This window comes from Rhea pennata, chromosome 26 (genome assembly GCF_028389875.1).
Source record: "Rhea pennata isolate bPtePen1 chromosome 26, bPtePen1.pri, whole genome shotgun sequence".
In the NCBI taxonomy this organism is placed as follows: Eukaryota; Metazoa; Chordata; class Aves; order Rheiformes; family Rheidae; genus Rhea; species Rhea pennata.
Genome location: NC_084688.1, coordinates 5420358 through 5446898, shown reverse-complemented (window position 1 = coordinate 5446898; position 26541 = coordinate 5420358). Strand labels below are relative to the sequence as shown.

General features: G+C 45.5%; 1 protein-coding gene across 1 annotated transcript; it reads right to left on the bottom strand.

Annotated features, from left to right (window-relative positions):
- Window positions 1-795: 795 nt before the first annotated feature.
- PSMD11 (proteasome 26S subunit, non-ATPase 11) lies at window positions 796-22575 on the bottom strand. Its single transcript, XM_062595904.1, has 14 exons — window positions 22464-22575; window positions 20012-20113; window positions 14679-14803; window positions 11946-12017; window positions 11526-11583; window positions 9570-9764; window positions 8778-8922; window positions 8457-8517; window positions 6730-6792; window positions 5989-6114; window positions 5360-5395; window positions 4113-4164; window positions 2363-2505; window positions 796-2232 (listed from the first exon to the last, which is right to left on the bottom strand). The coding sequence occupies exons 1-13, from the start codon at window positions 22552-22554 to the stop codon at window positions 2363-2365; spliced, it is 1269 nt and encodes a 422-aa protein (XP_062451888.1). The 5' UTR covers window positions 22555-22575; the 3' UTR covers window positions 796-2232.
- Between the last annotated feature and the right edge of the window lie 3966 nt (window positions 22576-26541).

The following is a 26541-nucleotide window of genomic DNA, read 5'->3' as shown; positions in this document are numbered from 1 at the left end:
TTCAATTTTAGGGAAGCTGAGGGGAAGTCCGACTACGGTTATGAATACGTGCAGGTGGGAAGGTCACTGACAGCTTTTCAGTCTAGTGGACAAGGCACAGCAAGAGCTTATGTTGGAATCTGAAACAATCCAGAAACAAGCAGATTCCCCCAAAACAAATCCTCCCCCCGAAAAACAACCAAAGATCCTTATGCCTTTTACCTAGGAAAGTGGCTTGAATGATCTTCCAGACAAACTACCAAGCAGTGTGCCAGATTTTTCCATCTCTTGAGGTCATTATTTAAAGACCAAATTTCTTGCCAAAGACCTGCATTAGCTCAACCAGATGTTGATGTATGAGTTTGACACATGAAATCTACAGATTTCACATCGGTTAGACAGAACACTAAAAATCCTCTTTAGCCTTAAGATGCACTGCATTGCTCTACACAGTTTGATTCTTTCTCCAAAAGAAATCAGAGCTTTTTCAAGAAAGGCTAGAGGTGCATCAGGCCAGGTGGAATTAATTTTTAAACTTTTATAGTTAAAAGAAAAACAAATTAAAAGATTGCTTCAGTTTGTAAAGCTCAAACTTGCTCTGCCAGGAACGGGTAACCATCCACAAATCTTTTGTGCTGCTGCTTAAAACATGATCTCTTACGCTCAGCGTCTCGGAAATGTCTTGTCGCTGAAGGTGCTTTTGTGAACTCTGGACAGATTTTTCCAAGCGTCGCAAGCCGCACTTCCCTTAGCTAAAAGAAAAACAGCACCAAACGTGCACATTATCTGACTCAACAGCTGAAGACAGGAGACGGATTTTGAAAAAAAAATTATTTTATTGGAACTCATCTGAACATCAGATATACCTGGTGTTGGTTAGCAAGAACCGTTTGTACATTTGATATTGATGGTGCCAAAAACCCAAACAGTGACTGACTGGATGAGATGGAAAGTATTTTGTTTTTTTTAAAAAAAAAATGTTGGAGAAGGTTAAAATGTGAACAGAAAGCAGAAAAATCAGCCAGTCTAAGATTCAGTGTGAAGACAAAATATTTCTTGATAAAACAGAATCCTTTTACAAAATATAAATTTAGTAAGAAAACGTGGAGAGGGAGAGAGAAAGGGAAACAGAGGGGAAAGGAAAAATAAAAGATTAGCAGGACAGAGATGCAGAAGCTTACACTGCCCAAATGGCATTAAAACCTAGCTAGTAATCTCACCATAAAATGAAACATGCTGGAATACACCGTGCTCCACCCCCCACATATATTACTTTGGAACAGTAACGAGGAAGCTCCCCAGCAAGTGCTACACTAGGTCATTCCAGAAGGGCCAAGCTGTCTCACATCAGATGTTTAAAAGAAACACTATACAGCAGAGGTAAATAACGACAGTCTGATCAGCGCCCAGGGCAGCAGCTCACCTCCCTGCTGGACAAGGTTTGGCTCTCGCAGGGAGGTGAATATCAGGGAACGCCTGCTCACCTGTTCTTCCTACCAATGCAGGTGGGGGGAGGGCTAAAACATTTAAAATCTAGTCTATTTTTAAAACAATAGCATGCAATACAGGCCTCCAGGGGAAACCTGTGCTGTTCCCTTTGCTAGAAACTGGCCTAATGGTCTAATCAGTGGCTGCAGCTGTCGCTAATAAGTTTTTGGCTGCGCAGGGTCAGTCCAGGTTAGCACGGCACAATGACAATTCTGAAGCAGGTTCCTCGGGTGTGAAAGCCTTCAGGAAAATCATTGTGGAGCTGCTTTTGAGGGGATTAGAGGCCTTATTTGAGATTGAAAAATAAACCAGCAGTCTGTACATTTAGGGTTTTTTGGTTCAGTACAAATGGAATAAACTTGGCTGCTTATACACTGTCAGTAAGTCTCAGGTTTCAGAGTAGAGGGAGAGATGAAACAAACTGTTTTGGGCACCTAATGGTAACAAAACTTCGTCCCTGCTTAACTCTCTGACATCCCTCAGGAAGTGGAAAGCACATGTTTAGGTAGTGTAAGCCTTTTTCCTTTTATTTAGAATACCCTCTTTGTTTAAACAATATTCCCCCCCCAGATACAAAGTTCGGCCAGTAAAGATTACATGGAAACTGGAACACGCATCGTATGGAATACAAGATGCACCGGATGAGGAAGTTTAAAAACTTTCCAAGCGAAAAGTAGAACAAAGAAAAAAGTCTCCTAACATTTTCCCAAAGGTTTCACTCTCCTGTCACACACACTCTCCAAATGACAGCTACCAAATTCAACTCTGCAAGAGAAAACAGAGCCATGTCAATCAAGAGGAAAGAAAACAAGCCTCAAGGACACAGACTGCACCTTGGCCCGGGGAAAACGACAGGTCCAGAGCAGCTGGACCTCCAGCTCCTGCATGCACTCACCTATGTTAGCTTCTTGGCTTTGTTGTAGAGCGAATCCACTACTTTACTCATATTCTGAATAGTTTCAAGGGCAGCTTCATAAGTTTTGTCTACTGGGGGTTCATCGAAGATAATCAGGACTCCCTCGCCTTGGTCAAGGATGCCTATGAAAACAAAGCTTCGGTTACCAGTGTAACGCTCAGCAGATCACATCATTTCTTAGGGGTCTTCCAGACCTTAGGCGTGCAGGGATGTACCCAACAAGCGTTCGCTCCGATGCGTCAGGTTTGGAAGGGGCTAATATGTTTTATTAGACTAGCTGACTGATTTTGTCAGACTGCAGTAGTGGAAGCATACCCAGAATAAAGGGACCAGAGAGCAGCCTAAAAACACATCGAGGAGAATATTTATGACTGCATATTCCCTAACAGCTACCTGCTTCCTCAAGGCCCATGTGCCGAGCAGCACGGCTCAGCAAGCCAGACACTAGTGGAAGGCAAAGACACTATTTTTAATTAGACTATTTCCAGGTGCCAGATGGGCACTGCAGCTGGGTTCCGCAATTTTTGAGCTATTCTCTAACCAACACATCTTAGCCAGCTCCCATTCATCCTGCTTAGCCATTTCAAGAGGGCTTTTTAAGCTGACAGTAGGGACAATGTAAACAAGAACGGAGCTGTTTCCTTGAGGGCTCATTAGCGGAGCAGCCTCTTGTAGTCCCAGACAAAACCAAACCAATCAATTATGCCGAGTGGGTGCCCTGACGAATATGTTAAGAAGCATTCCTGCACAAAACGCTCTCAGTGCAAATCAACTGGGGATGGTGACCATCTCCATTTTACAGGCGGGGGTCTCAAGCCTTCCACACACTGCTCTGGTGAATGCAGACCCAGTGCCGTATCCCCAAAGCTATCTTTCTTCCCTACCAGGACCTGCTGATCTTCTTCAGCAAGTTCACATGGCAGAGAAGGCCAGGAAGACAACAGCTAGGGGCATCACGTGCTCTGCATCACACTCAGCTCTCATCTCCACAGCTGCCTTGTTAATGCTGTGGACAACGGGCAGCGGTTCAGACTGGTATCGCTATTTGCCAGCATGGATCAACTGCTGGATCTCTGCCCCACTTGAAAAGCAACAGCCCAACAGTATGAATGGTTTGTGGCTGCTAACAGACCACCTCACAGAGGCAGAGGATTTACTAAGAAGCAGCTGCTTTAGCAATAAGCAGCATATTCCACTAGGCACCAAGGTGGAATAGCACATCTTTGCTAGATAGCCCACCAATGGGCTCACAACTGTCCCTGAATGCAGTTGCAGCAAATAAGGAATTAACTATGGTTTCTGATCTGTGAGAAATTAACCCTCAAGCTTAATGATGGCAGATGAAAAGAGCAATGGCAATAGCCAATAGCAAGTATAATTTCTGGAGAGCCTTTCTGGCTTATAGTAGAAACTACCTATGAGATGCACACTGCTTCCTAGTAGCTACCCAGTGATCTCAGCATTTTAAGGTCAGTCACAACAGGTAATGTAGAAGACTCATCTCAAGGGCAGCACTTAAACTGCTGGTTACTCCATATGTCACGGACAAATCCATCACTTCCTGCAACACCCATTAGCCTGCCTGTCTGCCATCTGAAGTAAGAGCAGTCTAAGGAAGACACCTGAGGCTCAAAGATGCGGTGATGAGGAGGAGGCTAGCCACAACTTTCTTATACACAGGCTGACTGCGAGTGGCAAGAGTAGAGACTTGAAGGACACAGAGACTCACCATGAAATTTCTTGTCCAAGATCATCTGTGACAGTTTCCTTTCTACATCAGCCTGAAATCAAAGCAAAAGAATTAAAAGCCTCCTAGAACTATACAAAGAACTGAATTTTACTACTTCATACTCAACAGCCCTGGCAGGATATAAGCAATGCTTCAATGAAGTAATTTTATCACAGAACATGACATCAGGACAGATCTCTTCTTGCATGCTGCTTTGATAATTTCCAATCCTCTAACGCTTATGGTAGTAAGCACTAACTTTTAATGATGAGAGCACCAGGATGCTTTTGCCCTCCTGTTCCACAGAAGACAATGCATCTGTCATTTCACAGAAGCGTGACTCATTAGGGGTTTTGGAGCATTCTAGCCTGGTTCAGCAAATACTTAGTGAGGTGCTGGCCAAGCTGTATGGAAGCCACTCAACACAGACTATCTCCTGCCCAGTTCCAATCAGGGGTCCCATGGGAATCAGTTCTTCCTCTTCCATTCTCTGGACAGAGGACACAGAGCTGTAGTTAAGAAACTGCAGTCTAGTTTTACTCAAACTGCTAAGCAGGTACTAAACACCAAGGGCTGGGCTAGGAAAAGGCTTCACAGATATAAAAGGAGGAGAGATGATATAACTACTGTGCAGGCTGCAGCCCACAACAGTTCCAAATCACAAGCCTTAATGACAGTATAGGGCAAAAGCACTTCAGGATGCCACAGACTGAAGACTGTTGTGGATTTTCCTAAGATTTAAATCTTAGGAATCTAAGGCAGTGGCAGCGGCGGTTAGGATTGTCTTTAAAGCAGTTTGTACAATAGTCAGTGTGACCTGCACATCCCTAATGAAATTCCAACCACAGAGGCTAGCTGGATCCCGTATTTTAAGAGTCTCAGAAAGACTCCTCTGTGCAGGCTCATGAGGATTAAATGCAGGTCAACAGGGTAAACTCAAGTGGTTACAGGTTCTAACAGCAAAGGAAGATCTGTCTTCAGTAAGGAAGCAAGTGCTGACAAAGGGAATAAGACTATGCAAAAGAATGTGATGTTAAAGGCAGTCTTAGTGTAGAGGTAGCCAGTTAAATGACCCCTGGAAACTGTCGGTATTAAGTTCGGTTCTCAAGTGATATTTGCCTCTAACTGCTGTGGAGCCAACCTGCCAAGTTTAATATCCTACATTTATTTCTTGGTGGTAAATGCAATTTGACCTCTCAGTTCCTTGGCCTTTAAGACATGTCAGTGATTTCTAGCAATGTTCTTACCTTTGAGAGCTTGATGAGGCTGGATATGTGTTCAATCTATAAGAGAGATCAATACAGTTAAATGAATTTTTAGCTATACCTTTGCTATGCAACACAGGTATGGGGCTCTTCCATGTAACAGTTAAGGGACCTGTCAACACTCTGGTCTAAAATCTACAATGGCTTCACTTAAAAGCTTCATCTCTTTCAGATTTCATATCTATTTCTAACTGAAGATGAACTAGGCATGAGCCAGACAATGAAAACAATTTCACTGTTAAACATGAAATAACTCATTTCATCTCTAAGATTAGTATTATTCCAGCTTTTTCCCACACCCTAAAAGAGCCCTTTAAAAAGCCAAACACCATGACCTTCAGTGTTAAAAGCATATCCCATTTTCAGGATGCAGTAAATAAGCGAAGACAACAATTTCAGAACTCTGGGTCTTCCCAAGTTCCCATCAGCCCTTTACTTATAATTTTTCAGCTGAACTTGATGAATTCTGAGCTCTGGATGTGCTGAGCAGCTATCAGAGGTTATTCGGAGCAAAAAGTATTCTGTTTGGGAGCAAATCCCTCATCTAGTTTCACACCAACAGCAGGAGACAGAGGTGCAAGCACTTCAGTGTGCTTTTTGGATACGCTTACCTGTACTCTGGAGAAGGGTTCGATGACTCTGATCAGATTCTGTTCCAATAAGTTATCATAGAGCTTAGCCAAGTGAGTGTTTATGATGGGGTCGTCCCTGAGCTCCACCTTATAGTCTGTCAGAGCCTGCAGGAGACAGGGTGGGAACAAATAATTCAGATAGCAACCAGTCTCCTTTCAGAGGGTGAAATGCAGTCTTCCCTCTCTGCCCAGCACAGCAGAAGTGGTTAATCCAATCCCATGACTTAGATAGAAGGCCAGGAGGTCATGACAGCCTAACAGCCTTTAAGCACCTGGAAACAGGTATCTTCCATCTTTACATTGCTGGAGCTTAGCAAGCCAGCACCTCTGGCTTTCAGTGAGGAAACAGCACAACAGAATTGTTTCCTGATGTGGGAATTCTCTCCTCTATCTTTGCAGCGTTCTTGCTGTATTCAGAAACACTTTTAGGAAGGTACAAATCCCAATGAACAGCAACAAAATTACAGGCAGCTGATTCCGAGTTGGCTCTCCAAAAATCCCAAATCTAGTTTCAAGTAGGCTACTACTTCCCATGCTGCAGGAACCAAACCCATTGATTATTGTGGGGTATTTGCTTCAGCCAGACTGTACTTGACACACTGTTTGCTTTCTATGAATGCCGTTATGGTTTCGTGCTGTGGGATATAAAAACTCCTACAAACAGAATCTCAATGTTTTGTCCAGCCAGTCCTCACACGTTCTACCCTTCTCTTGACTCACCTTTTCAAAATCTGCCAGTGATCGGTTCTTACTGGCCTGTGCCACACATTTTAATGCTTCTGTCTGGAGAGAAAAAAATAACAGTAGGTTATTTTTCTGGATGCTCTCCTCTCAGTGCTATTATGACAACTGTGCAGTTTATAGAAAATGCACTCAAGAAGTAGAGGGAACGTTCCTTTTGCTACAAAGCCCTGTCAATTTTACTTCCACACACTGAGTAAGAACAGCTGCTAATAAAGAGAACATACAAAACAGCTGCAGGACACACAGCATGAAATCAGCTTCATGTCAACAAAGAACTCGAGTTTTGCAATGCTTAAGAATACCAGCTGCAGGTCCTATCAGGTTGCGGGTTGGGAGCAAGTAAGATACAATTTTTAAGGAAAATGCACATTTTGGCACTTGCTTAATCTGTGAACATGGCCATTTTTAGCCCTTAAGTTGTATTTCTCTCCTTCAGAATGTAACATTGCCCCTGCTGAGGAACAGAAGCACGGCAAAAGTCTTACTGATACCCTATCATGGATAGCATCAAAAAACCCTTGTCTACTAGGCAATTGTTGAAAGAAAGAAAACCCAGTCACAACCAAACTACTGTATTTATACTATACAGAATTGTAACATCGCTGGAACAATAGTTTCCAAGTGGTGAGAGGCACAAGCACATTAGAAAACTAGGACAGCTCGGAGGCAACGGTGCATGAGGCCCAGGCTTCTGTTATCATCTCTCTCACTGAACTGCCCCAAGGCTGTCCACATTCTCTCTGCTCCCTAACCTCAGTCTTCACAGCTGCTGCAGGAACTTATGATCACTGTTGTCTCAGGAGGACAGCGCAGAGGACAGCTGAGATTCTTCAGTGCCCGGAAGGAGCCTCTAACTTAGCAGTCATTATAGAGAAGGAGATGAAGCAGGACCAGGGCTGCCCTTCACAATCCATCAGGGATAATGCAATTTTCCACTTCAGGCTCTTTTCAAGCCCTTGTGCTTTCTGTGCTCATCCTCCTCTATTTAATAACTTTCCCAGTCCTCTGTGAGGTAGGTGGGCATTACCTCCCAAGTCAAAGCAAATACCTCACCAACCAAAGCCACTGAGAGCATCACTGTGCAAGCCTGGCTCAGACCCTAGCACTCTGAGCTCTTGGCCCTGCGCTTTATATAAGCATTCTCGGATTTAATATGAGGGTGGCATTCACAGACTGGCAAGTTAACATGTTAGAATAAGCAGTTGATTTTAACAAGTCCCCAGCTGCTTGACTTCCACCTTACAGTCATCTAGGTCTCAAGCTGCTCAGCTATGCTGCTGTGAACGGGACTTGCTACGACCCAAGTAAGAACAATGCATAGCTCCGATTTAAATACAACAGGTCTGCGGCTCAAGAGCATTTGTCTAGTGTTGAGATGACAATATCTTACAGCATTAGGCATTTAGTAGTTCATAAAGAAATCAGCAGGAGAAAAACACAAAGAGAAAATGAAGTGAGAAGGGCCAGATTCTCAGCTGGTGAAAATCACTGTATTTCTTTTGAAGTAAATTGACTTATGATAATTTAATCAGTTCTGGAATCTGGCTCAGGATGCTCAGAAATGATAGTATTAAATTCCTAAGCACAACAGCAACAAAAACTTTTGGGACTTGAAGTAGGATTTTTGGTAAGAAAAGACAACAATACCTGACAAAAAGAATATTCTCAAAAATAGGAAGATAGAAAATATTAAGTTTCCATACCTGTCTTCCTGCATACCGCAGCGCAAGCTTTCCACTCACTAATGCCTGCACATCCTCTGGGCTAGACCAGGGAAGAAAGGGAAGAGAGCATTTATTCAACAGGATGACCAGCTTAAACCTGTGTGTGTCTCAGAAATTCCCAATTCATAGACAATTACTAAACTTCAAACAATATTGTATCAGAAGCACTGAATAGGTTATAAACAAACATAGACAGCAAAGGTTGTTTGCTTTAGAGTTCTTAGTGGAGTGTCTTATATAGGATAGGACTTTCTCATTCAAATGCAGGAAGTGTTCTACGCAGACTCATTTGCCACTTACATGTTAAGCATGATTTTGCACAGCAACATGTATTTCAGAGCAGTGATGGCTTTTGGGTTGTCAATTGAATCATATCCCTCAAACGCCTCATAAAAATATGAATAGGCTGTTTTCCAGTCCTTCTCTTCTGCTGCATGGATAATACCTGTTGAAAGGAACAACAGACAGACACCAGAGTTAATCCTGAATGCCACTGGAAGAAGAGAAAGGAATTGGTCCAGTGCTTCATCGGCACCTCAGTAAAAGGAATTATTTCTTCTGTGCCCTCTTTACCTTATTTCTGTCAGAAGTGCTGAGCATCCATGTCCTCTCTTCAGGACAGTGGGCAGCAAACTCAGAACTTCCACAAAAATTGTGGTTCTACCAAAAAAAGATCATTGCCCCCTTCTTGTATGCCTTGTGGTTATCTTTCCCACCATCATTCACCTGATACTGCAGACACTACTGACAGACTGGCAGTCTGTGAAGTGGTTAAGACAGACAAGCTCTGGGTGCTTTGGGTAAGCACTCACAAATGAGCTCCGAAACAATGTTACAGTAACACTAACATGGGGTAACCTAGAGGAGTTATGGAATCTCCAGCACTAGACATTTTTTAAAATAGTTTGAATAAACATGTGTCAGAAACAATGTAGTTATAGTTGATTCTGCCTTGAGGCAGCTGGGCAGACTAGCGGAGGTACTGAGGCCCCGTCTGGCTTCATTTTCTATGATTCACTCAGGAGAGAACAAATATCAGTCAATTGATGCATGACTAGTCCTAGACTTTGCCCTTGTCTTGAAGTGCTTTACCTGACTGCATGTCCAATGCTGCTTGCAGTTTAGGCGGACAGTAGATTGCGTTGGCCGTAGTTCGTGCAGAGGTTAAAGCTGCTCTTGCTTTTGGCAGATTGCTCAGGGCATGGTAAGTCTTACTTTCTAGCAGCTGCACTTCCACCAGCAATGCTTTGTCATCCATCTTTTTCAATTCTCGAAGAAGCTGAGAACCTAGCAATGGAGAAGAAAAAGTTTCTTTGTAACCTGCTCTGCATCCGCTACCAGTGACTACACAAACCAAGAGACTTTCCAGGTGACACTACTTCTTCCACAGCAGTACTGGCTTTCAGGAAGGGAGGCTAGGCTTACACAGTCTGTTGTTCCAACAGGAACAATAACAGGAACTTGCTACCAAACAAAGGAGAAGAAGTAATAGTAGTACAGTGTTATCCCAGACCTGGAGAAGAACAAACCAATTCTGTACTAGAGGTGCAAGAGGACAGTGAAAGAAACTGGGTATGTGGAGAGCATGTCTCTGCCACCTCATCATGGGCAGCAGACGCTCAACAGAAAGTCAAGGATGGGTTGTGCAGTTCAGACTGTCATTCTGATACCACTTTCCCAGAGTACAGTATGATTTACCATTCACATTCAGAGCTCCAAGCAAACCTGAAATACTGCCTTTTCCCATTCATTTCCCTAGAGTGAGAACTGAGGGTTTTGAGGCAAGTCCTAAGAATCTGGGATGAGGAAGGAATGTTTTAAGCACAAGACATCTACAGACCAAATTCAGGTCTTCTCCCTTATCTTCTGCTAGGAAGCAAGCAGAGATAAGCACCTCATCCCCCCCTTGCTGTCTCTGGAAGAAGCTGATAACCACAGCTGAACCTGCATGACTAGGTGGAGGGGAAGGGACCCTCTCCTCTGCAGAGACTCTCTTCTTGCATCTATTCTCCTCAGCTGCTGACACAGTCCTTCTTGGCCAGCCACATGGAAACGCTGGCTCAAAATGCTGATATCTGGACAGGGCTTTTGGAGTAGGTAAAGGCATTCACAACTCCCTAACCTGTGCTGCTATCATTCAAGTCATTAAATTACTTAAGCACAGCATTGCTGTGTGGATTCAGATCAGTTTAAATCTGAGGTCTGCATGCAGATCAACTCTAACTTGATACTGAAGTCCATGTATCAGAGTACTTAACATAACTTTACATTCTGATCAGATACAAGTCATCCAGGTGACTGGACATCCCACATGTTCTTGCTGCCATAGTTTCGGGTCTCTGGTGAAGCCTCATCACTCTGCACATGAGCACTATCATCCATGTCAAGGAAACTATCCCTTAACCCTGCTCCATCCACCCTCTGAGCTGGCAGAGTAGTCTGTGCAAATACCCTTTAGCCTGCTAAAACCTCCTCTTACACTACTGCAGTCATTTGCAAAATGAGCATTTGTAAAGCACCAAAGGGAGTTGGGCTGTCTAAGATGACCTGCTTTACTCTGCTTTATAGCAGAGTAGGAGAGTTCACATGCTTAATTACCATATCTCAGGTGGTGTGGAAGCAAATCCTTAAAGCCTTACACTACTTCACAGAAGGTTGTATAATTAAGTCCTTAGAGGTTTGCCATTTTCTGGCATTACTACTATTTTTATAGAGGTCATTTTTGAGCAAGCCTTGTGTCTCCCTTCAACCACACTGAACACAGCAGTACACAGTGTGTGTTACAGCAGAAGCTAAACCTGATAGCCTTGAACTTGATACATTTCCCCTTTGCTTCCAGAATTATTTGAAATTAACACATGGTGAGAATGAAGAGCTCTCTTAAAGCTTTTGCCACTGAGTTACAGTAAAAGATAGCAGATTTGGTACAGCACTGAGAATTCAACGTCCAAGTCCTATACAAACTACAGTAGTTGGTCATTTCCTGTGTCAGCTTCAAAACTAATTTCAAAGCAAAGAACTACTACTACCACCTAGCGGGAAACTTACCTAGCTGCAGTGCTTCTTGGTACCTCTTGGTATCGAAGTACAAAGAGACCAGCCTCGCCTGGAGAACAGAAAAGGTACTGCTGTGAGGAAAGCCAGAAAAAGGTAGTACAGATTTATTTTGTAAAACAAAACTTTCTGTTTTTATCTGCACAGATTTCACTAAATTAGTACTGTATTCACTACATCATACTGCCTAATTCTGCAAGATCTACCATTTGGAAGATTGGCTAGATCTAAATACTATGAGTACAATTGCATCTATTCAAGAACTGTTGCTAACCTTAGAATAATCTTTATTGTCTTTCCATTGCAAACACAAAGAAATGGGCAACATGCTATAAGTTCTCTACTTTTATAGAAATTAAAACTGACAAAGGAAAGATGTTATTACATAGGTTTGGGATCCAAAATGTAACATACCTCCAAAGCCTGGCGTAAGAACGTCCTCTTCTCTGATTTGGCCCATTCAATACACTCTAAACACAGGTCAACCTTAAAGGGAGTAGAAAGAAATTTGTAAAGCCTTCTGCTGCCCCTCTTTAAAACAGCAGTATGGTTCAATCATTTCCTACAAAGCAACACAAAAATACAACAAAGCCTGAATCTCCACAATGCAGTTTAAGGAAATAAGTCATACCAGTCCAAACATCAGCCCAGCTAAACATCAGATCAGTTTTACTTTGTATGAGCCTTGAGATTAGCCAGCAGTCTTAGAAGCAGATGACTTTGTAGTAACTAATAAACTTACCCCAAGTGTTTTGATGAACCACAGCTTCAGTCTTACCTAGCTAATATGCAGTTTACCATCGACTAGAAAAGCAGCTCAAGACTGCAAAGTTAAGTGACCTCTGTTAAGCAAGCAGTCAATGGAAATCACACAAAATACACTTTAGCTTCAGGTATCATCACACTGACACCACAGTCTACACTCACAGAAACATCAAGCAAAATGAGACAGAATGACTATAGCCAGTGCTAAATACCTCCATTATTCTCATTATTAAATTAACTTCCTGCCTCTTGTAACTGATGATCACTATATTATACTACTTATAACACATATTGCAACAAAAACTGAAGTTCAGAAGGCAAGTAAGTTGTAGTTTAAGCTCTAGCTGTCACCAAAAAATAGACCACCTTCTTCCATTGCTTTTCTAACGCATTTGGCTTCCAAAAACTTTTTCTGACCACCAGTGACAACTCTCCCACATTGTAATATGAAAATAAAGATCGGGTTTCTGAAGTTTCACCAGTTAAAAATTACTACTGGAATCCTAATAGTGTATCTTAAACAGCTGTGTTTTTGTCTGAAATAAAAACATCTGGGTATGTGAGAACTGATTCTGCTTTAGGGCAAGGGATGGACTAAAAGACGCTGAGTTTTTTTCCAGCCCTGTTTTGCACCATTTCATTTGGTCATGGAAAGAATAAAATTTTTAATTGTTCTAGAAAGGAAGGAAAATGAAATGCATGTGTTGTAGGGCCTAAATATAAGTCACACTGTGTGTACATGACATAGTACAAAATTACAGCCTTCAAATAAACAGAATATAAAACTACTGAAGGTGTAAAGCTATAGAGGTACCCAGGCTCCACTATTTACAACTGAGTTAGGCACCCACACCTAGTCATACCCGACACCAGAAGTTTTATCTATAGCTTCAAAGCAAAGTAAAAGAACCAACTGGCTTCTCAAACTTTTAAGATCACTGACATTCCTTTGATGAATGAAGCAATCACAACCCACCCCAATTAGAAAGGGTGCCAATTTAGTACTGGCCTATTATATACAACAAGTCATCCTGAAGTGCTAGGCTCAGGAGCACCTTTATCCGAGGTCTCTCAAATGTCAGCTGTTTCTGGAGCTGATCTGCAGCTATTGTACAGAGCAGGACTTGTCAGCTCCCTGTCACTTCTGATTAAATGGGGGCAGTTTACAAAAAAAAAGCATGAGGTAGCATTTTTTTGCATTGTGATAGCTACAGTACTAAGAGTTGGAAAAACTTTTAAGCCCATTGCTTTACTGGACTCTCGGGAGTCTTGATAAATATTACATTGGGGAAGCAATGCGTTATCCCTCTGAACTTTTGTGAGGCAGTATAGTATCCAGGATTATTGTATCAAGGACCTTGCTTATAGTTCATTAATGTTTCAGGTTTGACTCCCAAATACATCTGAAAGTGAATGTTTTAACTAACAGGATCACATCTCCACCAGCATTACTCCAGTTTGAGTTCTTGTCATGAAATGGCACTGACTGCATCCAAATATCATCATTTACATCAAGTCACTTTTAGAAAAAGTCTGAAGCCAGTCAGTTTCCCTTGCCTTTAAGGGGTTTTCTTCTCACCTGAAAATCCACACCCCAGTGTCAACCCACTTCCTCCCTTAATCTCTTCTGTCAAATCCAGGACAAAAGGTATTGTCAGTACTCCCCTCCTTTTCCCATTCCCAAATAACCAACAGTCATTTGACTACAAAATATCCCTATTCTGGGGAGCTAATGAGAATGAAATAAAACCTAACTATGCACTTGGACTGAACGAGTTTTCTGGTGGTGATATACATTAAGCCTCAGAATAAGGAAAAATAAGTTCATTTACTTGAAGTAGTTTACAGTTGGTAGCTCCAAAATATTTTCCACTCCTACTTCACAAGCAACTTTCAAGCCTCAAAAACCCTCTGTAAAATAACAACATTCCCTGCGCTGTGTCCCCATAAAAAGCACCTTCAAGTCTGCAGTTGAAAGCTGCTAAATAATACTCACCAGTTTCTAGCCCCACCTACTCCTCAACAGACCTTAAACACTTGCTCCACTAGCTCTGTGTCATCATATGTTGCTCCCACTTATTCCTTGGAGTAAGTACAGCACATCTCACCTCTAATACCACAAACACTATGAATGCTCTACACTCAACAGCACGCAACATAAAACTAAGAAAAACGCTCAGGGTAAGAGCAGTATGAGGCTTGCAGAAAAACACAGTTCTGAGTGACTTAAATTATGTAATGTTTTATTAATAGAATATATCCAAATGCATTAAATAAATTTGTTTCCTGACATGAACGATTGTTCAGTGTAAAGCAAATTAGCTCAGGTACCAGTACAACAAGCTTTTGAGGAACAGACTATTGCTGAAATTTAAATCTCACCTCCTGTCCTGTTGCTGCCTCCATATCAAGGAACAAATCAAGCAGAGATCGGACTAAGCGGGCTGCCTTTGCTTTGCTGATTGAGTTCAAGAAGGGTCGAACATACTTCAGAAGTCCTCCTAGTTCTGTATACCGGAAAAAAGTCATGAAATACAACCACACAGCCAAAAGTTATACTGCAACTGGAGCACTTAATGTGTCTGTACACAGTAATATTTACTACACTCAACATTTTACAGCAGTCTCTCAACATCATATACAGGAAAACAGTGAAAATGTCACCTGAGGGAGTGAATTGCAGTAAAGGAGAGTACTGGCAAAGATGACTGGTGGGTTCTAGTCTTACCCACAAAGCACACATTTTCTGTTACTTTGGCTAAGCTGATTATAAAACTGTTTTTAACTACACTTGCCTCAGGCACATTTTAAAGACTTAAGTGTCTTAAATGCTTTGAGATTTTTCTACAAAATGGGTAACGAAGTTTACAGTTTAAGCATGTTTTATTGACCTACAATTTAAAATTTTCAGCTGCCAGACTTACCTACCCCCTAGAAAGTCAGATACACTTCACACTCCACTGCTGAAAAAAGTCACATTTCTTAATGCTTCAGCTACTCACCTTACCTGATTAGATCTTTGCTTACTCAACTGGATGCATTAGTCTGCACGTTACTTTATACTGACAAAGTCTCAAGCTAACAAAGGAAACGTCTTCATGGAGACACACTAAAATGTCATGCCAGCCTACAGACTGAAGGAACGTGGCGGTCAACATCACAGCAGTTTCGGGACTCAGAATTCAAGGAAGCAGAAGGTAGCTACGCACATGGTGGAATCCGTGCAGCACAAGTTAAAAGTCTTCTCCTGTGATAAGCAACACACAGTCTACAGCAGCAAGTCGGGCTGATGTCTGTTTACATTTATGCGGAAGATGATACTTCCAGCAGACTAGCACCATGCAAGTGCACAGTTCAGTGCTGACTCATAAGGCAGTGGGGTCACACACTGAAATTACAACTTACTTCCCATATAAGAACTGTACTGAACAACTTAGAAACCTTAATTATGCCTTATACCAAATTTGTATTGGAATCAAAACTAAAATGAAAGCCTTCAGTACAGCTTTATTTCACCTAGTATATGAAGGGTATGAGCAGAATTTAACTTTTGAAGGATCCCATTGAAGACAGTTGAAAACAAGGTTTGTTTCATATTTCATTTAGCATTAATGTAAAAGAATTATCCTATAATATCTTAATGATACCTGAATTTAATATAAATAGGTTGAAATGTTTTTTAAAAAATTAAACCAAGTCTGATATAATCGCATTTCTTACATTGTTAAAGATATTGAATGCACAGCTTATTCTATCCCATATGCTAATAGTGGTGTATTGACATTTTTATGCAACTAGAAGTGTAGTTTTGGATCAAATGAAACGTATTAATCTCGAGAGTGCCTTTACATCCTAAAGGAGCCTTATTTTCCAAACAGCAAGACAAGAAACCATGATTCATTCCACAATGAAGTATCAGGACTTCACACAGGGAGTAAAACAAGTCATTATGACAGCACTGCATAAAATGGCATAAAAGTTTTACTTTCTCTGTGCCTAAAAATACATGTGCAGATTTTTCTAGAACTGAGCTAGTACTCATTTAACTTCAGAGATTGAGCCCCACTGAATAACAACTTCAATCAGCAGTCAGCTTTTATTCAACAAGGAGCACTGTTCACTCACTGCCACGTGACGATCTTAACTGCACTGCCTCCACTTTGAGGACACACACTGCACTGCAAACTACTCAGCCCACAGCACCACTTGCACACGCCACGTCCTGATCATCTGAATGAAAAGTAAACATTTTCATCAATGGTTTCGCACGCAGTGAGCAAACTATCGTGACAGCAGCAGACAGCTGCTTTTCTAGCATCATGGCAATTTAATTGCATTTGTTTTGCACAGAGCTACTCTCAAATCTCTCTCTCGACACAAGTTTAGAAAGCTGGGCTGCTTGTTGGGCTTGGAAGAGAAGTAGTACAAAAACTTGAGTTCCCCAGCAGCTGCTGGCAGGCACTTACATTATTTCTTCTCTGACGCAACTAATACGAGCACTTAAAAACATAGCATTACAACACAGGGAGCAAGTCCATTTCTGTTCAGGTCACAGCACTATATCCTTAGCTTTGAGCTCTGCAACCAGAAATTACCCAGTTTTCAGTCTTCCTTACGAATTTCCCAGAATAAACAAGACTCCACCAATGCTCACCAATTCTCAAACATTACACAGCACCACTTCTAACACTGTGGGTTCCTGTATTACACCAGCTTCTCACGACCAAGTAAGATATGCTTTTTTTAATGCAGAACATATTCTTTAACAAAAGAAATGAACTTCAGAACAAAAAATCACATGAAAAACACTGCAGTCTTCTTCTTTCTGTAGACTTGCTCAACAGCTGCTTGAGAATTCACTAGAAAGCAAATTCCAAGTTGCCAGCTAGGAAATCCATATATTTTTCAAACTACAAATTCAGACATGCAAGCTGAAAGTTCCCATAGAAATGTCTCTTTCCCATCAATGTAACTGTCAACTATTTTTAGGGTTTTAAGTGAAAGCAATGCTTGGTATGATTGACAACTTTAGAGAGCTGATGAGCAGTAGCCCTGGAAAATTAAGTCTGCTGTTCAGCCTCTGAAAAAGTTTTCTGAATTTCTGATCTGAAAGAGTTATTCCAATGCTATAGTTTTAAGCAGTGCTACAAAATCTAGCACTGTTTGAAAAAAAGTAATTATCTACTAGTTCAAACCTTATTCTCTATCCAGCAGATAGAGAGACGGCCATTTGTTTTTGGTTGCTTATTTTCACAGAAGGACAGTTCTCCACTAAAATTCAGTTCTCTGAAGATTACAGATTCATTTTACACTCTCAGCCAGCCAGTGGCACGGCAGTCATAACTGTCAAATCCTACCAAACTGGAGCTGATCTTTTCTCCCCACTGCAACTCACAGACCCTTTCATCTCTGGGAAGTTATCACTTTAAAGTAACCAACAAGCCAGTGCAATGTCTAGAACTTGTTGAAGAAATTTCACTAGCTAAAACTCATGTGGTGAGATCAACAATGGAATCTATTTCATTCCTGCCAGGAACTGCACAGTCTCAATAATTTTCTTGTTAGGCTCTGCAGGAACAAGAACTGGAACCAGATTCAATCCTGTTGAATATGAAGATCGGTGCATTTACCTCTATCAATATCTTTATGAATAATTGTACCAGGTGTAACAGTTGTACCAGCAACCAAGGTTGCTGGCCTTGACTACTTGTCACTTCTACTAGTCTACTTCACGCTAGGCAGATGACAGAAGGGGAGGTGGCAGGGTCTTTTTTGCAGGGCTCGTGCACCTCTTAACTGTGGCATCCCCTTTCTTCTTTCCTCAGCTTCACCAGAAATCTCCAGAACGTACGGTGATCTCATTCTGATCTACAAATATGCAATTTGCTTCTTAATGCTGCCAAATCCATTTACTTTCATTCAAAATACACTTGCTCTGCAGTTTAGTGTTCTCTTTAATAGATATCAAATACATTTTACATTTACTCCTTCATAAACCTGGTTTTGATAAATTAACATTGTCATTTTCAGTGACTTAGCTTTCCCCACAGAGATCTATTAGCTAGCCATTCTGTAGGTATACACCAAAGTTCTTCCTACTTGTGTATCAGACTTAGTCTTAAACTTAAAAATACTCAAAATCTTGCAATAGCAAGGAAGCCATTGGGCACCTAAGAGATCTCTTCTCTTAGACTTCTGTAAACCAGCACCACATCAAATTATTTACTTGGAGAGACCAATTGCTCTTCTCATGACTTCTCCCCAGTCCAGCCCAAAATGATCTTCCTCGGTGCAGGAGCAAAGTTGTGTTTAGTCATCTTTACAGAAGTAAACATCAGAGTGCAAAGGACACACGTACGACACAGATACCTATACCCGAGCTAACTAAGGTCCTTAAAATTCAATTAAACCAACAGACACTTTTACAGCCTGCTCCATTTATCTTATAATAAATGCTCCCTGTAAGAACAGATGAACTGTGTGCTGGAAGGGCTTATTTTTTTCCACTGACTATAAAGGCAGTCCTGACTAGGTAATCAGCTGTGAACATCTACACTTAGGTAAGATGAATAGCACCTTTGTTTCCAGCATTGCTTTAAGTGCAAGTAATCTACTTGTCACAAGCTCTGTTCAATTGCAAATCACAGCAGGATCAGTGTCCAGAATGCTCAAACACATGTAGATGTGGGCAGATCAGTCAAATAGTCAAGTCAAAATATATGTTTACAAAGAGAGTAGGACAAAAGGTAAAGGTTTCAGACTAAATATAAAACTGTGATCTTGATCAGCTGTTACATGAGACTTCACACTGCTTTCTATGAACTACTCTAACATTAGCTTTGGCATCCCAGACGAATTTCAGTTTGATTAAATGTTCTGCTGGCCTGTTTTCCCCAACCAGTTTCAGTTTGTTAAAAGCACACACGCTTCACTTCACATTCTGAATTATTGTTGTGCACAGTTAGAAAACAGCAAGGCTATAGCAGGGCCAACTGTCCGCCACAGACAGAACGCTCTTTGTACGGACGTGGTGTATCAGCTTCTAAAATGCTTGAGGTGAAAGGTGCTCCCAAAAGGCAAAAGCATTCTTCAGAAAAAAACAAAACAAAACTGCTGAGCACAAAACAACAAACATGTTGCCTTGAGCTTTCCAGGAAACAGAAGATATGAATGAATCCTACTCAAAGACCATTGAATAGAGAACATTACTCCATTTATGCCTTTTCACACTCACAAAAAGGAGGACTGTCAAGTTTTGCTCTTGTGTAGAGTTGGTCAAGGATTTTCTGATGTAATGTCGTTTCAGCAGATGAATCAATTAATTGAGAAAGAAACTGCTGGTGAAAAAAGGCTTTTTGACAAATTTTCCAATTTGAAACAAGGTTTGAAATTTTTAAAAACAAATCAAAGGAGAAATTTCTCATATCCTGTATGACAACTTATCAAAACTTTACTCACACAAAAATGGTTACGTGCCAAAGGTTCATAAACTACACTTCCCAAAGCATCAGGAATCTTTCGGAATATTGGGCCATAAAACATGAGATTAATATTTTGTTGTTTATCTAGTTTTCTAGTTTCTATTCTGTCTCTTAGAGTAGAAAGCTTTGCCTGTCTAAATCTGCTTTACTTCTATCCTATGAAATAAGGAGGCTAAATTCATTCACATGTACGTATCTTTTTTCCAATACCTCAGTTGTTTATTTCAGGCTCACCTTCTGCTTGCCCCGTCTTGGCCAAAAGTGATCCCAATTCCAGGATGCTCTGCTCTTTGACTTGCACCGCTTCTTCATCATTTTCTTGGACATCACGTTTCACTAGAAAAGAGTAGAAAATTTACCTTGAATACTATAGCAGTTCCAACATAATCATTACCAATCACTTCCTGGAAAGACATCAACAAGTAACTGTTATAACAGGTAATAGTAAATCCAGCCTGGCCTTCAAGATCTGAAGAGCAAATTATGTGGAAAGTTTAAGTGTACAGTTTATAAACAGCACTTTATCTGTACTATAGCATTTTATCCATACTAGAAAATCATGGAGACTTTAACCTCACTCATACATACAACTGTATGCTCAAATTTGAAGACATTTTAAGCTATAAAGTAATCTCATTAAGCTTGTCCATCTGTTCAAGTTTTGTTTAAACAACAACAACAACCACCACCCCCCTCCCACTGAGTGCACTTGAATACTGAAAGCTTGGTGCTGGAATTTCCGATGTTGCCACTTTGTGTATTAAGTTACAATCACTTGGTCAAAATGTAGCACAACTTGTTATTTGTACAAAGGCTAGGTGAACTTGTTCCATTTACCCTTTTTGCTCAGCAGCATATCAGATATTACAACCACTGCTTTTAACACCAGAGTGCAAGAGTCAATACACTTTCCAACAGTAAACTTTGATAATCTTAACAGCACTTTGTGCAGAAATACAACTCTGCCTTTGAAGTACACAGAAGGGTTGGCTAACAGAGCAACACTAAAGTCTGTACTTACACAACATCAATTAAATATAAATTATCCACAAAACATACACTTTCTTCCATGCAACATACCATGCCATCTGCTACCTGTTACCTGCTGGTAACGTGTAAATACAAATCTCCAGCATCCTCTAAGCAGTTGAGTTAGTCCAATTTCTAAATAAACAGATTTCACCTTTGCTGCCAAATAGACAATATCCAGCATTACAGACGGAATTAAAATTCTCAGCACTGGTTCAGAGCACTGACTATGGCTTTCAGTCCCCATAATTTAATATAAGCAGTATCAGAAGCGAAGTAACTTCTCTCAAGCAGGAGAGTTACTGTAGCAACACACACTGGTCAACTCCAACTTACATTGTCAGCAATACAAACTACTACTTCTGACCGAGCCTGACCGTGAGAGGACATTGTAGACACGTCAACAGACTTGAGAGCATCAGCTGCCAATTAACCAGAGAAAATCAAGAGGGACAAAAAAGTTTTAAAGATCTTGCTGCAATTCCAGTTTCAAGATCTAATACGAAAACTAGGAAACATGAATTGCTGGAGAGAGTGAAAAGACACAGTTCACAGCATCTTTTCAGAAATCCCCATAGGATAAGAGGTCCAGAGTTATTCTTTTTGATGCCCGCTTCTAAGGCATTCCTCTTCCCTACCCTGCGCACCACAGATCCCCTAATAAAGGTGAACATCCCACATCACAGCTAAAGAAGCTAAAGAACCATTTGCTTTTGCAGCACAGTTATCCCTTGGCATTGCTGCAAGTTTGGGACAGCCCAGGAAAGGTAAGTGCCGTAAACAGCATCTGTCTTACACCACGTGGAAGCTAAAACTCCAGACACAACACAAATGACGTCAACTCCTGAAAACTTTTTGTGCGTTGCTTAGGAGAGAATTTAAAGAGATAACAGATTTCAGCATCGTACGAGGAAATACCAGCTCCAGCAGAGCTGCCTGACCCTCCAGCATAACAGACCACCTCGCCGCACGCACCGCAGGCCTCCTCTACCAGCGCAACGCTCCGGTGCAAGCGAGCAGCTCCGCAAACAGCCCCTCGCCGCCTGCCGAGGAAGAACGCTGCCCGGGACGGGGTAAAAGCAGCACCGCGCATTTTAAGGCGTGCAAGCGGCGCAGCTCCCCGCCAGCAGCCTGTGGCGGCGCGGACTGCGGGCTCCGTCCCGGGCACCAGCCGCCTCCGGCTCCGGGATGAAGCGGCCGGGCTGGACACGGAGCTCCGCACGCCGCGGGCGAAGCCGCCCGGCTCCACAAGTGGCACCGCGCGAGCCGCAACTTCGGCCGCCCCCGGCGCGCTGCGGCTCCCCCGCCGGCCGCCGCCGCTCGCCCCCGGGCCCGGCCGGCTGCCCCGCCGGAACCGCGGCTCCGGCGAGCAGCGGCTCCCGGGGCCGCTCGGGACGGCGCTGCCGGCGGTGTCCCGCGCCGCGGCCGCCCCCCGCGCCCTGGCGCCGAGCCGCGGAGGAGGCGGCGGCGGCGGCGGCAGCGGTGGCGGCGGCAGGGACCGGCCCGGCGGCGGCCCGAGCCGGCGGGCCCAGGCCTCGCTCCCGTCCGGCGCGCACGGTGAGTCAGCAGCCGGCGGCGGCGGGCGGCGGCGGCGGCGGCGGGCGGGCGGCGGGGGGCCGGCGGGCGGCGGGGCGCGGGCGGGCGGCGGCGCCCTCACCTATGGAGTGGAGGATGCCGATGGAGGCCTCGCGGTCGGTGGAGAGCAGGGACTGCGCTCGCTGGAACTCCAGCACCGCCGCCGCCGCCATCTTACCGCTCCCTCACTCCCTCCTCACGCCGAGCCCGGAAGCGGCCGGCAGAAAGCCCCGCCCCTTCCCGCGCCGCGGCATGCTGGGACTTGTAGTCCCGGCACGAGGCCGCGGAGGGGCGGGGCGCGGGGCGGGGCCCGGCTGGGGGCGGGGCGAGGGGCCCCGCGGCGGGCAGGTGCGGGGCGGGCGGCGCCGCTGTGGGGGGTCTCAGGCGCGGGGTGCCCAGGTGACCCTGCTGCAGGGGGTCTCGGGCGTGGGGTGCCCGCGTGGCCCCCCTGCAGGATCCTGGGTGGGGGGGACCTGGGTGGCCCTGCTGCAAGGGGGTCTGGGACACGGGGGGGGCTGGCGTGGGGGCACCCCAGTGCCCCCACGGCAGGGTCCTAAGCGTGGGGTGCTGGCCCCGGGTGACCCTGCTGCAAGAGGCCCGTGCATGGGGCGCCCAGGTGGCCCTGCTTCAGGGTCCTGGGTGCGGCGCACTGGGACGGCCCTGCTGCAAGGAGGTCTGGGGCACGGGGGGGGGGGGCGGCGTGGGGCACCCGGGTGGCCCCACTGCAGGGGGTCTGGGCCGGCAGAGGCAGCAGGAACGATGAATCGGCGGCGCCGCGTTGGGTCGCGGGTCCCCGCGTCCCTCTGGGCGTCCAAAGCCCAATGCCGCTGGGGAAAAGGGCTTCGGGGAAGCTTGGCTCGCTTCCCGGCGGGAAAAGCCGGAGATCCCGAAAGCAGGAGGGCAGGCGCCGGGCGCCCCCGCGGGAGTGCAGCCAGGCCGAGCTCCCGCCGCCAGGAATTGCAGCAAGCAGCAGAGGGTGTTGCAGGCAAAGGCATCCCTTTTCCCCGGCCTTTTCCCCCAAACCGGTTTAGGAGGCGGGAGAGGGGGCGCGTGGCCCCGAGCTGGCCGTGGAAATGGGCTAAATAAACCCGTGCGTGCCTGCGAGCGGGCGAGCAAACAGAGCAGCGGTCGAAGCCACCCCCCGGGCGGCCAGGGGCGCTGCGCGGAGAGAAGAGCCGACGTTGCCGGACAAAACGTTGCAAAACGCAAAATGCAAAATGCAAAATGCAAAAAAAAAAAAAAAAACAAACAAAAAAAAATGCAGCAGTCCTGGTGGGGGGCAAGAGGACAAAAAAAAAAAAAAAAAAAACCCAAAACCAAAAGCGGACTCGGGCCAGTAAAGGGCATGTTGCTTCTCCTGCCCGTCTATCCATTCCCCTCCCCTGGAAAAAAACGGGATAGCTATGGGTTTGGGCTGCCGGAGACCCGGAGCGTCACCCCCGCGTCGCACACGGGGACTTGGCGGAGGCGAGCGCAGCTGGGCGGACAGCGGGCTGTTCCAGCGCGGGGGCCAGGCGAGGTGAAAGGAAGCAGAACGCTTTGATCTGAAGGAGGACGGTTTCTTTTCCTGCCTCGATAATAATAATAATAAAAGCAAAAAAAAAAAAAAAAAAAAAAAAAAAAAAAAAAAAGCTTTGGGTCGAGGGAACATTTTGTTTGACCTGAAATAAAACCCGGCCTCACCAGACCGGGCATTTCTAGCCAAAGCGATGGATGCGAAAGGGTGGTGGAGGCAGGCGCCATCCGCCCGCCGAGCCGGGAGCCCACCCCGGGGTGCTCCTTCCCTGGGCACCCGCGGGGGGCTGCAGGTTGAAGCTCCACGGTGGCGGGACGAGCACGTGGTTTTACGTGTGTACGCTCGCTCTTTCCTTTCCCCCTTCTTGCTCTCGCGACGGCGCTTGTCCAGGTCTCTGCATCCTTCCATGTTTCTGTCCGTTCTTCTATCCATCATCTCCATTCAACCTATCCATCATCCGTGTTTTCTATCTCGTCTCTCCTTCTATCCATCCTTCCATATTTCCATCCATCCTTTCCATCCATCCGTCCTTTCCATCATGAGTCTTCTCCATCCATCTTCTGTCATTCATTTTCTCCATCCATCCGTCTATCCATGCTCTCCATCCAGTCTCTCCTTTCATCCATCCATCCATCCATCCATCCATCTATATATCTGTGCATGCAATTTCTCCCTCTGTCCATCCTTCCATCCCTCTATCCATTCTTTCATCCATCCGTGCCTCCATCCTCTCCATCCAGTCTCCCCACCCATTCATTCATCAAGACAGTCCCTCCATCCATGTCTCTGTCCACAGATCCATACATCCAGTCTCTCCAGCCTTCCTCTTCAGCTGCCTTTCCCCCCCCCCCCCCAGATCAGGCTCTGCCCAGGCCCCCATGGGTGGAGGATGAAGGGACACATGGGGCTCTGGGATTCCCTGGGGGTGAGGACATCTGGAGCAGCAGTAGGGGGCTGGAGGATGTTGTTTTAGAGGACTGTGAAGCAACAGGTACCAGCAGTCATTCTTACCATATTGGCTAGGAGGCACCTTACGAGTTCTCATGGGACCCCAGATTTTGGGGGACCCAGAGGAGCCTGTGTCACAGCCACTGCCGTGCCAGGTCCCCCCTTCATGGGCACAAACGCGGCTGAGACCCTCCCAAGGCCACCATGCCCTCCATCCCGCTTGTGGACCTTCACTCTTGGTAGGCACCAGCGATGCCGTGAAAGCCTGTACATCCCGTGGGCTGCTCAGCTCCCATCCCGCTTGCGGGGCAGCCACGGTGCTGGGGCCAGAGCCACGGGGACCTTGGGGGTAGCGGGACGGAGAAGTGGAGATGGAGTCGAGGCCAACGTGTCCTCCCAGGGCCCCCAGTCCCCTGTTGGGACGCCCATGCCGAACAAGGGTGCTTTACGTGTGCGAGGGAGGGAGGCCAGTTGCGCAGGGTGGATTGAGGACAACAGGGGCCGAGGGGCCACGACGTGGGCGGTGGCGTCCGCCTTCCTCACGCCGGCGCGGGCACCAAGCACGCGCGCGGCCCCAGACGCCCGGATCCGGCCGAGCAGAGGACGCCCGGGGTCCGCATATCCCGACGCCGGGGCTCCAGATGCGAGCGGTGCCGGGCTCCCCGGATTGGTGCCGCCTGCTCCTGGCCCGGCGGATATTCCCGGCTCACTCTGATAAGGACCGGACAGGAACGTTTTTCTTTGCAGCTTCAGAACAACCAATATATTAAGGAAAAAACCAACAACAACGAAAAATCCCCCGTGCCGCATTCTTCCCTCTCCTCCCCGGCAGCTGCTCCGGGCGCCCGTGGGAAACACGAGCCGCCCCAGCACCTCTGACTCAGGGCTCTGGGATGAGCCGAAAACTCCCCTCGGCTCCTCCGGTGCAAACCGGGGACAAAAGTTCACGCCGGAGTTCAGGTGGCCCCCGGGGCGGCAGAGCCGGCGGAGCGGCGGTCCCGCGGGAACGGGGTGCAGCCGGTGGCCGGGACGCCGTGGCAGGGCTGTGCGGTGACGGTGACAGCCCGAGACACCCCACAGATAGAAATAGGGAGAAGGATGGAGATTGGGATGGGATGGGAATGGGGATGGGGGCAGGGATGGGGATGGGGTGGGAACGGAGATAAGGATGGAAATAGGGATGGGGATGGAGGCAGGGACAGAATTAGGAATGGGGGCAGGGACAAGGGTGGGAATCATTGGGAAGAGGGATGGGGATATGGACAGGCATAGAAATGGGGATGGGGAAGGGGATTGGGATTGGGATGGGGTGGGAATGGGGTGGGAATGGTAATAGGGATAGAAATGGGGATAGAGGGGGAACAGGGATCGGAATAAGGATGGGGATGGGGTGGCAATAGGGATGGGGATAGGGACAGGCATAGAAATAGGGATTGGAATAAGGATGGGATGGAGATTGGGACAGGGATGGGGATAGGGTGGGAATGGGGGTGGGGTAGGAGTGGAGATAAGGATAGAAACAGGGACGAGGATGGGGATAAGGATGAGGATGGGGACAAGGATGAGGATGGGGATGACCCCAGCTGTCCCAGCTGGTGGGGGGAGACACGTACCTGGGGTCGTCGGAGCAGTGGGGTGTCCCCACCGCGCCGCCATGGCCAAGACGCGCCGGGCACGGCCGGGCGACCGCCGGGAC

What these genes read in the sequence shown, in the direction of transcription:
- PSMD11 (XM_062595904.1), bottom strand. Translation starts at nt 22,554, where the DNA reads ATGGCGGCGGCGGCGGTGCTGGAGTTCCAGCGAGCGCAGTCCCTGCTC. An exon ending in TGCGGTATGCAGGAAGACAG is followed by an intron (nt 6,793 to 8,456) that starts GTATGGAAACTT and finishes TTTTCTCTCCAG; the next exon opens with ACAGAAGCATTAAAATGTGT. An exon ending in GCCTCATCAAGCTCTCAAAG is followed by an intron (nt 4,165 to 5,359) that starts GTAAGAACATTG and finishes CTTTGATTTCAG; the next exon opens with GCTGATGTAGAAAGGAAACT.